This window comes from Physcomitrium patens, chromosome 1 (genome assembly GCF_059467195.1).
Source record: "Physcomitrium patens ecotype Gransden chromosome 1, ASM5946719v1, whole genome shotgun sequence".
Lineage (NCBI taxonomy): Eukaryota > Viridiplantae > Streptophyta > Bryopsida > Funariales > Funariaceae > Physcomitrium > Physcomitrium patens.
In genome coordinates, this window is record NC_143410.1 from 16,833,668 (window position 1) to 16,845,822 (window position 12,155).

Below are 12,155 nucleotides of genomic sequence, written 5' to 3' on the forward strand. Positions count from 1 at the left end.
AAAACTTACATTATTTCACAATTTAGAATACAACACTCCTAAAAAGACTACGTATAAAATAAACTATCTTCTCCACATGAGGGATTTTTCAACAGGAGTGAGCAACGCCGAAGACTCAAGTGGAGTAAGTTTATTTTTTACAACGGAAGATTATAACGGAAGATTATAACGGAAGATTATAACGGGAGAAGGTTTTTCTACTAAAAGTTAAAAATTAAAAACAACGTTTCGTTTTTACAACGGAAGATTATAACGGGAGTAGGTTCTGCCCGGGGCAGCGCCGCTCACCTTCCGTCCAATCGACGAGGAACGAAAAAGGCAGAGTAACGAACGATGGAGCCCGGGGGGAACGACAGAAGTGGACGAGCGATATTCGTTGTTGATCGGCGACGAAGCCCCAAATTCGTTGTGGCAATTCGGGTCGTCGTCGTTTGTTTTTTGTCGTGTGGAATTGCCCACTGTGGTGATCCCAATCTTTCAAGCTTCAGCGATGGCGGACGAGGATGCGGACGAGTATAAGGATCTCTTGAACTGGGCCGCATCTCGGGGCATCACAGATGCTCCTTTTGTGGGAGATAAGCCCACCAGCATTAGATCAACCCCTTCTCTGGGTTTCTCGATCCGAATTGCCACATTTCCAGATGCAGGCGGGTAAGTGAGCAAGCAGGTCATCGTGCAATGAGTTTGGTTGGAGGGTCATAGAAGGGTTGTTTTGGGGACTAATTCAAGGTACGCCTCGTTGAGGCAATGGAGAGAATGAGTCATACAGAGCACTGCCTACATTTCGCACCGGACGCTGGCTCTCCGTTGGGAAGTTGCGATGAGTTAGACGAGGAGGGTTCGTGAAACAACGAAGGAGGCTCTTACCCTTCGCTACGTGTGGTCATCTTGCTGCATCGCAGTTGGATTTTGCAGATTCTGCAGTGTAAATTTCTGGTGTTTGTAGTTCGGGCTCATCTGTTCCGCAAGTCTGCTGTGTGTCTGAGGTCCTGCATGTCTACAGCATTTTACGTGGGTTTTATTACAGTTTTCCTGAAGTTGAACATAGTATAGTGGGTTAAGGACTGTTAATCTTATGTTGTCTGCTGTGCAGGAGGGGGCTTGCGGCTGCACGAGATTTGAAGTTGGGCGAACTCATCTTGCGAGTTCCTGAGAAGGCTCTTATGAATGGAAGGAGCGCACGACTTGACGCTGAGCTTACAAGGGCGTTGGCTTTGTACCCTTCATTGTCGCATGTGCAGGTAAAGTTCACCATTGCGGAGACCTAGTCCCAGCTTTAAACCCTAAACCCCAAATCACACCTGCCCGAAATGCCCAAATTGAAGTTGTTCCGCGACAAAAATGTATTCACTGATCGTAGGGAAACAAATTATTTCACAATTTAGACAGGACCTTCCATGATTCTGATTGGGTGATGATACAAAATGGTGATAGTGGGCGTCACAAGGAATTAGACTACCCAACTCTACGTTTTGAACTTCCGCTCAGGTGTTATGCGTGCATCTTTTGAGGGAAATTGCAAAGGGTCGCACCAGTGAACGGTTCCCTTATTTGGTGCATCTCCCACGATATTATCACACAGCGAGCTTTTACAGCCCATTTGAAGCTCAGGCACTGCAGGTAGTTTTCTGCCTTGAAAGAATTTCAATGTTTTTAATCATGAATTCAAGCTAACTTGTCGCTGAGGCAGTTTGAATAATCGGTGATAATTCTTTGAGAATCTGACTCTCTCACAGGTAAAGGATGCGGTGTCTATGGCAGAGGGAGTTGTCCAGAATTCCCGTGAGGAATGGTTGCAGGCCCGCCCAGTGCTAGAGAAGCTGGGATTAGGTCGACGATTTTGTACACTTCAAGGATGGTTATGGGCATTTGCCACCGTACGTGAGTACCCGGGGTTCATTTCCGGTTCTGACATTAGCATATTTGTGAACTCTTTTGTGTTTGAAATTGCATGTCATCCGTCTAAGTTCCATCGAGTTCAGTGTGTAGGCATCTTTTTGTGGTCGACAGAAATGCGCTTTCAGAATCTTAATTATGTGTTCTAAGCATTTGATTATGCTAGTTATTAGTGTTGAGTGGCATTTGCAGATCTCATCACGCACTTTGTATGTCCCTTGGGATGAAGCTGGCACACTGTGTCCAGTCGGGGACTTCTTCAATTATGCATGTCCAGGTGTACCTTACAACCTCCCCCCTACTGCTCAAGATACTCAGATGAGGGAGGGGGACCTCATTTCTGAAGAAGATGTAGACACCTCAGGTGGCATTGAAATACGAGACAGGCTTCGAGATGGAGGGTTTGAGGATGAGAGGGGCGAATATTGTTTTTATGCTCGCCAAGATTATCAGGAGGGACAGCAGGTAAGCTCTGCCACACACAGCGCTGCCATACTTAAATACGTTACGTTTGTCGTGTGCAAGCCAAACCTCCACAACATAGTTCTGAATTAGACAGCCTTCTCAGAGGAGTGGCCCCATTGCTCCTCAGCGATGAGGACTGAAATGGGCTTAAATAGACTTAGTATTCATTTACGTGTGGGAGGTGGTTGGTTTTGCAGGTTCTGCTGTGCTATGGAACGTACACAAACCTTGAGCTTCTTGAGCACTATGGATTTCTACTACCTTTCAACCCCAATGACAAAGTTCACATAGAACTACCCACAGCCGATGAGTTCAATCCGGGCGCTGTTAGGCCTCCTCCAGAGGCAGACCTACTCATGAACCTCTTCATCGATTACGAGGGGAAGCCTTCATTCTCCTTGCTCTCAAACCTGCGTTTAAGAGCTGCCCCTGCTACCCTCCTAAAGAGCCGGCACCATTTAGCGCTTGCTGGTCAACAGATATCTCCAGAATCTGACAAAGCCGTATTTCGGTGGCTGAAATCGAAATGTGAGAAAATGCTAACAAGCTGTCCTACATCGTTCGATGTGGACGAGCTGCTGTTAGCTGTGATTGATTCTCATCCCTCCGTGGCGGAAATACAAAAGTTGTTGACTGTCTACAAAGAGGATTTCCTTCCATCTCCAACCGAGAATCTTGAACTGCTCAATGCTCCTGAACATTTGCAACCAGTTATCCTAAATGAACTGGAGAGCTTCATTGCTTCAGCTCCTCATACAGAAACGTCGTCTACACCGTCCTGGCCGTCAGATCTTCGACTTGAGAGGTGGAGACTTGCTATTCAGTGGCGATTAGGATATAAGAAAATAGTGAGACGCTCCATATCTCATTGCTCCCGAATGTTAGATTGTGATTGATGACGTGGTAAAGTCTTCTTACTCTTACTACCCATATATAACTTTGGATTTTGTGTTTGCAATCGTTTCATGAATTATTTTGCAAGTTATCCTGAATGAAACAGTGACAGTAAAATCATATCACAATGGAAGTTGAATATTATTTTTGCCTAGGAAATATATATGAATTGAGGTAAATGAAGATAAAGTAATGACAAATGCAATAACATTAATGCGATTCATCGTGATGGGGGTTGTTAAATGACAAAAATATGTGAGGACAAGTTTTGTAAAGAAAACTTGTGGCCCAATTTCCTGTAGAGGTGTAAACTATTAATAGAACTATCAATGTTTGTATAGTCTTGTTCCTCATCCCCTTCTGTGGTGCTTGTACAAAGATGCATTTTGAAAAATTGTTGTAGGAAGTCGACTAGAGAGTTTTCTTTTTCTCTGAAAAATAAGTTCTTTAGCAAGAAAGTCATGATATCACCTCTAATTAACCTCACTTTTCATTACTTAATCCTTGGTGGTATAACTTATCTAATGCTTTGTCTCATGTGAAACACAAGGCTATTTGAAAAGTGTTTAAGACAAAACTGTCGAATTACAAAAATTGAAAAAAGAAAATAATGAAAGAAGTAATTGTATGAGAAATATTAAAAATTAATGGTTTATGAAAATTTATTATGATGCTTCAACATTTTTGCATATATTTATATTATGATTAAAAATATAAATAATAAAAATCATAATTGATGATTAAAATCGAAATTTCTAATTAAGAATATATATATATATATATATATATATATATATAGTAGAAAATATTAAATTGTTCAACCTATAATTAGACTTATAATAAAATCAAGCTTAAGCTACAAGAACATCCCAAATTATTGTATGTGCACTCATTTGTCTATATATACATCTAAGGTCTTTGATTGGCTAATCCAATTTTTTTTTCTTTGTTTCAGTACAAGTCATGCATCTTCTCTCTCTCTTCCTTGTCCCAATGTGGTTCTAATGTCGTGTTGTGGTTTGGCTACATGTGAAAATATTATGTTTATATATTTGATATACAATTTACTAAATAACATGGTAACAGCCATGTTTGTCGATTTTAATTGGTTGTAAAATGTAGTTAGATTATTATTTTAAAAAGAGATTGTTAAAAATACTATTAGAATTTACATAACTTTATTTTCTTTTGATAGTGGCTTTCAAGATTAATTTTGATTGATAGTAACTTTTAAATATTTAAAGTCATATTTGTTAGATATTGGTGACCCTTGAAGTTTTATTTTGTTTCTTTTGTTTAATATTTAGGACATATATTATGTAAATCTTATTAGAAAAAGGATTGGAGAGGGATCTTGGTAGCAAAAAGACAAGTTAGGGCATCTATATGGATGAATGGTGATGGATGATGAAAATCGCCATTTCTATTGGCCAAAAATCATACCCAATGGACTTCAAGGAGGCTGCCTGAGGCCTTATTAGGGATTAAGGTTATTCTTTTAAGAGCATTCGAACTTTAAAGGCTAGGGTCAGCAAGTTAAGGTTTTTGACTATGATTTTGGTGCAAATTTTGTGTGATTTGGAGTTTATATGAAAGAGATATGGATATTCAAAGTTAAGGTGATGATTTTGTACCTATTGTCACTCTTTTAAACATAACGTATGCATACAAAAAGCAATGAAAAATCGGCAATTGGAATTGAAGAAATCACTTTTTTTGCTATACTTTTTGCATATTGATTGATGAATTCCAAGATGAGATAAAGGAGATATTGGAAGTTGAAGTCAACACTTACAAATCTAAAAGTAGTAAATGACTTGATTCACTAGTGGTTGTGTTTTGAGCTATATCTTGAGCAATTTGATGAGATTTTGGCTCAATATTTTCAAAAATGTGTATTATCATGTTTTTAAATTTTATGCTCAAATTTTGTAGTATTTGAGTTTTTGATTTTCAAGATATGAAAAAAATAGTACTAGGGTGCTTGTAGATTAGAGTTTAGAGCACCTGCTAGGATTTCTATGATGCCAGAAGATTGGTAGTGAATTTACAATTAATTGTTTTATGGTAAAGCTTAAGAGTAAGTGCTATACTATCTAGAAATTTGAGAGAAACTAAACGGTTGGATCAAAAGATATAAATTTTTAAAGTTTGGTAAGAAAAAATCCTATGCAGGAAAAATATGTTTTGAAGGATTTTGCTGCAATTTGGGCATTTTATATAAAGGGAAGAGGTTTTGGGAGCCAAGACTTTGTATATAAGTTAAAGGTGGAATAAATCACTTATTGGAGCTTAGCCAATAAGTTAAAACTAAATTCTCTAAAGCTAGATACCTCATATATTTCTAGATTGCAAATCACGCCATATGACACCAATCCCCTCTTCTCTTTTTTCCTTGTTCTAATGGCAAGACTTAAGCCAAGGTAATTTGGGGTGTGCTTATAGTGTAAGCTAAAAATGTAATTACTACCTCCACAAAACAATGCCCCATTAATAAAAGGATTTTCAAAGTTATTTGTTTAAATTAATAAACTTGTCACTTAAGTTGAAAAACTTTCTATTGCAAAGAAATTGAGGCTAGTTAGGAGGAGCCTTGCAACAACATTGATTGAGTTAATGTATTGCTCAATTTAAAGTCTTAATACACTAAAATCTTTATAGTTTGAAATAATGAAAATTTTATCATTGATCCCTAGTAATGCTATGCCTCTTGTGCCTAAGAAATATCAAATTTGCTAGTTGTTTTGATAGATGTAGCAAATATGTTTTATTATAAGCCACACAATAGAGGTTAATTTAATATTCTTATATATATATATATATATATATGCATATTTATAGATATTTCTTTTAAAAAGAAGTCTAGAAAATTCTTTTAAAATTTCATATAAGTTCTATCAAAATATAATGTATAAGTATAGTTTAAGTAAAATCATGTTTATTTAGAACAAAATTTATTTTAAAGTAATGATATACCTTTTTTAAATAATTTTAAATTTTTTTTTCTCAAATATCAATTTAATTATTTTTAATTTTAAAATAATGATTTATTAAACAAAGTATCAATAAGTCAAAACATTATATAAAAGCTAAAAAAAAAAAAAAAAAAAAAAAAGTAGCATAATGCAGTAACTTGTTATAAATGTATTATGATTTTTTTGTGTGTTTTTTAAAAAGGATCATGTCATAAGTAGATATTATTATAAAATTTTAATTACTGATGAAACTTTTTAATACAGCTATTTTTATTCATGCAGCAACATAGAATTTCAATTTTATAAAATGGTGTTTCAAAGTACCTTGTTACAGACTTACATATTCCAAAGAGGCTTCATGTTTAAGAATTTTTACTTCCCTGCAAATAATATATATGTTTATGTATATATATATATATATTTATATATATCTCTCTGTGTGTATGTATGTGTGTACCTATATCCTTTCCTTCAACAATTCCGTTTATAAGTATACATCATATGTTTATGAGGTTTGAGTCAGATGTTTTTTGATTGGGATTTGAAGTACTGTATAATCTCATGTAAATAATTTTCAACTTGCGAAATTTACATTATTTTTTTTGTACTTGTTGCTCTGTCATTACTAACATTTAATCATCTTTAATTTTTAGAATAAATTTTGTGTGACAAGTTTTTTTTTTTTTTTTTTTTTTTCTTTTTGATAATTCCTCTCTCTCTCTCTCTCTCTCTCTCTCTCTTTAATTCTGTAATCGGAGAATAAAAAAATGGCAGAAACCTCACAAGCCACAGAAAATTGCAATCATCATGAGTAATCCATGCACATCTCTACTTAGCAAACTTAGGAAAATACTTAAGCCTAACTTCACTAAGTTATTTCTCTTTATCTTGCACGTATGACTAAACGTTATATCAGGATGATTAATTTGTTTGTGATACTAAATCCTATTAATTGTTTGAAAATAGATGTTTGCAAAGATTGATATATTCAATTGTGCATATCCATGTATACTCATCCAGCATCTCAAATTTGTGATGATTCATCCAAACAGAAACATGAAGAATAAGAAATTTTCACTACCACAGCTTTCATAGCGATGATACAGAGAGCTTTCGTGCGAGGTTTTGAGATCCTGTGCAAGTCCCTGCCCTGGATACTCTCAGGTTGAAAGCTTTAAAATCTATAGCTCTGGTTACTGCTGCAGAGCAATTCCTGTCTGTAAGATATATGCCCCTTGAGCTTTGTGAAGCCTCAATGTGAGGCTCAAATCTTCACACCCTGTGATTTATTACTGTCACAATGTCTCCCTCTAAGATAACCGCTTCTGCACTCTTCTAGAGAGAAACAGCTCAACCTCCTTTCAATGACATTAGGTGGCAGCTGATTCTATTAACGTCAAGCCAAGTAAATGCACAATGTTAGTGCACATAAATGCCTGTCCAAAAGCAGCCTGCGGCACGCATTAGCCTCATTAACTTCTGAAGAACTTGGCGTTCTCTGCTGCAATGGGAATTGTAACGAGGACATAATCCCACAGCTCAGCTTTTTAATTAGTTAACAGCCGCATAGCCCTTCGGGTGCGCTTTCCGCCACTTCCAAGCTACTCTTAGCGTCTGGGTCAAGTCGGTGTGTTGGGCAATCCACTTGAGCTCATTGTTGATTAGAGTCGGATCACTGTAAACCTCAGCATAATCACCCGGCCGCCGCTCCATGTATTTAATAGTTACGTTCACACCTGTTGCTTCTTTACAAGCTTCGACGAACTGCTTAACACTCACACCTGAGAAAGACCATCCAAACCAGCAAGTATAATTAGCTTTACCCATCTAGTAACCATCCATCAGAAACTAATCCACGTGGCTATATATGTAGAAGCAAAGAGATTACCTTTACCAGTAGCCACATTATAGATTCCCGTTTTTCCAGGCTTTGCAGCGTTCAAAGCCTTGACGTGAGCATCTACAAGATCTGTCACATGTATGTAATCTCGCACACATGTTCCATCTGCAGTATTGTAATCCGTTCCTTGAACCTGAAGCCAGCACATTGCACTGTTGAATTCTGAACGAACCAGACCGTGCTGAAATATAGTAGAGGCAAGTAGGAACTATCCAACGATAACCTAGATGACTGTCAAAACTATTGCAGCTGAAAAATCTAATAACAATGATGAGATCAGTTCCAACCTTCAATTCTGGAATGACACCCATTGCGGCATCGAAGCAAGCCCCTGATATTCGTCCGTGGGCTCGAAGTTCCGGTCGTGGAGCTTCTCCCAAACGTCCTTTGGAATCGGACCCAATTACATTGAAGTACCTGATTATCCAAATTTACAGAATGTGACTAAATCTAGACCTCCACACTGATAAAACAAAAGGGTCCGTCATCGATCTTCCATTGAACTTAGCCTTGATCAGAAAATAAAAACTTGAAGGCCATGCAAGAACCCCAAATTCCAAGGCACCACGAGTTGCAATATTTCCACTGAACTCTTAACAGGAACGAACCTCAGGATCATCACCGATAACTGGTCATTACTCTTGACGTAGTCCAAAATAATGTCTTCTGCCATCTTCTTTGCTTTCCCGTACGGGTTGATTGGAACCTATATACGGACCCGTGAGATTAAAACTATTCTCAAGACTAAAACTAAAACTACAACTACAGATCTTCCTAACAGAATCAAGATTCCAAGACCAAGAGTAACAGCAACTTACCTGTGGTGTGCTTTCCTTTATGGGCATAACGTCAGGTTCTCCATAAGTTGCACAAGTGCTCGAGTAAATGAATTTATGAACACGATGTCTCACCATGGCCTCTAACAACCCCAGGGTATTTGATGTAATGTTATGGTAGTACCTGCACAAATTAAAAAAGCTCCTTCACTACATACACAAGATGCACCAAACTGTATTCTGCAATTTGCCATCTTGTTCACGACAGACCGGCTTTGGAGCCCAGGGATATTGCAGCGTATTGATCACGTGCGTACACGTATAGGGTGATCTGTAACGGAGATCAATCATTGCCTAAGAGTGTATATGAAATGTAATGTTTACCTCAACGGTTCAGCCGTACTCTCTCCAACGTAAGCCACTGCTGCAAAATGCATGACCACATCTATTGCATTTTTGCTGAATACTTCATTCACCTGCATTTGATTGTCAAGAAAAAAACTCTCCCAATCTTGAGTATGCAGAATAAGTAGAGCTGGAAAGCAGACCACGAAATATAATTGCTGGAAACACGTCAAGATCATAATATCTTTCATGAGAACAGTAGCGCGCATAGATAGTTACTCCTCCCCAAAAGATTGGCATCATAAGGATACAGCTTTACTGTCACCAAGGTCTACGTAGAGAAACTGCAATCTCCCAGGTTCTGGAAACAGATCCTGCAGAACCTGGACGGCTCCCATGTTTCCCCTTGACAGATTATCCTGGGAATGTCAGAAGTAAATTAAAACTGTCAATAAGTAGAAGATAGGGGAATCAGAAATTGAGAAATGTGCGATAATTTTGCCTTGTCACCACAGGAATACAGGGTAGTGAGAAGATACCACTATAGTGACCCGATAGCCATCTTGCAGTAATCTTAAAGTGGCATGAGAGCCAATGTAGCCTGCACCGCCAGTCACTAATACGTGGGTCATATCATCTTTGACAGAAAACTGCAGGCACAATCCAAAAAATGATTTTAGCACAAATGGATACTAGCATCATCCCTACATGGAAAAATATTGCAATAAATTAAAGTTTGAAAAATACCAGAATTCACATTCTCTGCTAGAAAGGGTCATTCAAAAGAAAATCATTTACTGCAAACAACTTCATTCCTGAAAAAACTGATTTCCCGCAAGACTTGAGACATGTAAAAGTAAATAATAGTATCAGAAGTGAGATTGGAACTACAGAGAGTTTTACCTTGTCGACAGTGCCGGCAGAATCGTACTGATGAAGAATCAACATGCATAGCGAAGTTAACGTCACGGCAATGATGACCTTTATCAGCAACTGTGACCGTGGGCGTGAGACCCCATCCACCATCCCTGCTGGACCGAAGAGACCAAGACACCCGAGAATCGAATTACACAACTCTTCCGGCACAACTTGACCATCATCAAATGATCTGAACGCTTTCCACGAGCACGAATAACACCGTCTAAATATGTACAAGAGATCATTCCCCTAACCATGTAAATTCTACTTCCAGCTCAAAGGAGGAGGGGGGAGGGGTTTCGAGGGGAAAAAACAGCACATGCTGGTGGTTAAGCAAACATTCATGAATATGACTCTTAGATTAAGATAAGCCCACCTGCAAGGCTCCATGTTGACCTACCCAATCGAGTGGGGGTATTCCCTCCGATGTTGCTCCGCCTCCGGACAAGGGGCGAACCTGGCATCATGATTGCGGTATTTCAAGTGCCAATGATCCACCGTCTACTGGAAATAATATAATAGACCACCTCTTAGAGGTACGTGCCTTCTCTTGCACAACCTCCCAACGAGGTCGGTGCCATTCGCCAATCGCAAACACCTACATCATCGAGGTAAACACACGAAGGATCAATCGATGTCGCCATACAATACAGATAGCATACAGAGAGTTTAGAGGTGCGAAAGTGGTGACCAACAAAAAAAATCAAACTACGAACAGATACGGTAAAGTCACTTCATGGTCCAAGCAGGCCTAGTACCTACGAAAACCATATTTACTTAGGCCCAGAGATTTGGACACGGTCGAAAGACAGGACAGGACCACAAGAAGCCTGATAAGGAGAGAGAAGGCCGTGTCCAACAGTTAAATGGTTATCCGTGTGGTTAGTTCAGAAATATGATCGAAAATTGAAACGCGATCATATTACTATATTTCAGAAAGCAACATTTACCACAAATATATGACGCTCATGTACCATAAGACGTGATTCAAGGCAGTGCTGTCAACTACGAGCGGGAGGTGACTTACTGTGGTGATTCAAGTGCCATGTACGTACTAAACATCAATTCGTCGGCAGCTAACACATTTACACTAGTGACATCTCAATGCACATATAATCTTGGAAACGAAAGGCAAGTTCAAGGTAAATTGAGCTGTCTCGCTTACGTCCATCAGACGATAGCAGACAATAAAATTGGATTGGCACTTCTTCAGCCAAGAATTGTTGAATAGCGAGAAGCGGAAGAGAGTGAGACAGCAGAACTCTTGCGGACCATTTCTACCGAGATGACGAAATAAACGAGAGTGAATCAGACAAACTACTCTTCCACCTTCTCGACTCAAACTGACTGCCAAATCCGTCTGAGAAAGAGCGTGTCCGTTCGAAGCTGGGCGTCGCACAAAGACTATAACCAAAGCCTGCAAGCTGAAACTCCGAATTTACCTTAAACCCTCCATCACGAGGGTGAAAACATCGCTCACTAATCTCTACAACGCCAGAATCACCTTAAGCTAACGTGGGTACTTCAAAGTACGAGCTCATACGCATTATGTGTATTCCGGCGGGTAGCTCCAACTCTCTGGATTGAGTCCCCGGAATCCAGAACTCAAGAAAACCCCCGAAACTCAAAAACCCCAAAACTCACAAAACCCAAAAGTTACTCACCCGCCCAGCCAGCTCATCAACCACACGAAACAATGACGCACAATCCCGAAATCAAACGAGAACCCACGACCACAATGGCCTCGCTGCAGACATCCTCCCACCCATTAGCTCTAAAAACACATTAGAGTTAATCTAGGCCAAAAGAAATCACTTGGTGAGCAAGAAGTAGAACCTCACAGACTGAGAAGAGATAGGCAGCAGGGCAAAGTGAGCATGTAGATTCCACCTACTGCAGCATTGATGAGGCAGCAGCAGCAGCAGGGGCTGCACCCTCATCCTGACAAACGGTGATGGCTATGAAAATCGGAAAACGAGAGGGGGT

General features: G+C 39.1%; 2 protein-coding genes across 17 annotated transcripts; one reads left to right on the forward strand and one right to left on the reverse strand.

The window, feature by feature from the left end:
* Positions 1 to 441: 441 nt before the first annotated feature.
* On the forward strand, positions 442 to 3,358 carry LOC112279583 (protein SET DOMAIN GROUP 40). 2 transcript variants are annotated; one of them, XM_024514179.3, is made up of 6 exons: positions 442 to 651; positions 1,094 to 1,241; positions 1,489 to 1,620; positions 1,737 to 1,877; positions 2,089 to 2,361; positions 2,559 to 3,358. In XM_024514179.3, the coding sequence occupies exons 1-6, from the start codon at positions 491 to 493 to the stop codon at positions 3,255 to 3,257; spliced, it is 1,554 nt and encodes a 517-aa protein (XP_024369947.1). In that variant the 5' UTR covers positions 442 to 490; the 3' UTR covers positions 3,258 to 3,358. The 2 variants fall into 2 exon arrangements, with proteins under 2 accessions (XP_024369947.1, XP_024369956.1); XM_024514188.3 differs by having other exon boundaries at positions 514 to 925.
* A 3,929-nt stretch (positions 3,359 to 7,287) lies between these two features.
* Positions 7,288 to 12,155, reverse strand: LOC112280601 (putative UDP-arabinose 4-epimerase 2). Of its 15 annotated transcripts, XM_073535162.2 has the most exons (12): positions 12,064 to 12,137; positions 11,834 to 11,916; positions 10,546 to 10,767; positions 10,155 to 10,279; positions 9,791 to 9,901; positions 9,563 to 9,670; positions 9,291 to 9,382; positions 8,949 to 9,090; positions 8,739 to 8,836; positions 8,418 to 8,547; positions 8,119 to 8,263; positions 7,288 to 8,011 (listed from the first exon to the last, which is right to left on the reverse strand). In XM_073535162.2, exons 3-12 carry the CDS (start codon positions 10,634 to 10,636, stop codon positions 7,782 to 7,784), a joined length of 1,272 nt encoding a protein of 423 aa, XP_073391263.1. In that variant the 5' UTR covers positions 10,637 to 10,767; positions 11,834 to 11,916; positions 12,064 to 12,137; the 3' UTR covers positions 7,288 to 7,781. The 15 variants fall into 15 exon arrangements, with proteins under 15 accessions (XP_073391263.1, XP_090107693.1, XP_090107697.1 ...); XM_090251567.1 differs by lacking the exon at positions 11,834 to 11,916 and having other exon boundaries at positions 12,064 to 12,155; XM_090251571.1 differs by lacking the exon at positions 11,834 to 11,916 and having other exon boundaries at positions 12,060 to 12,155.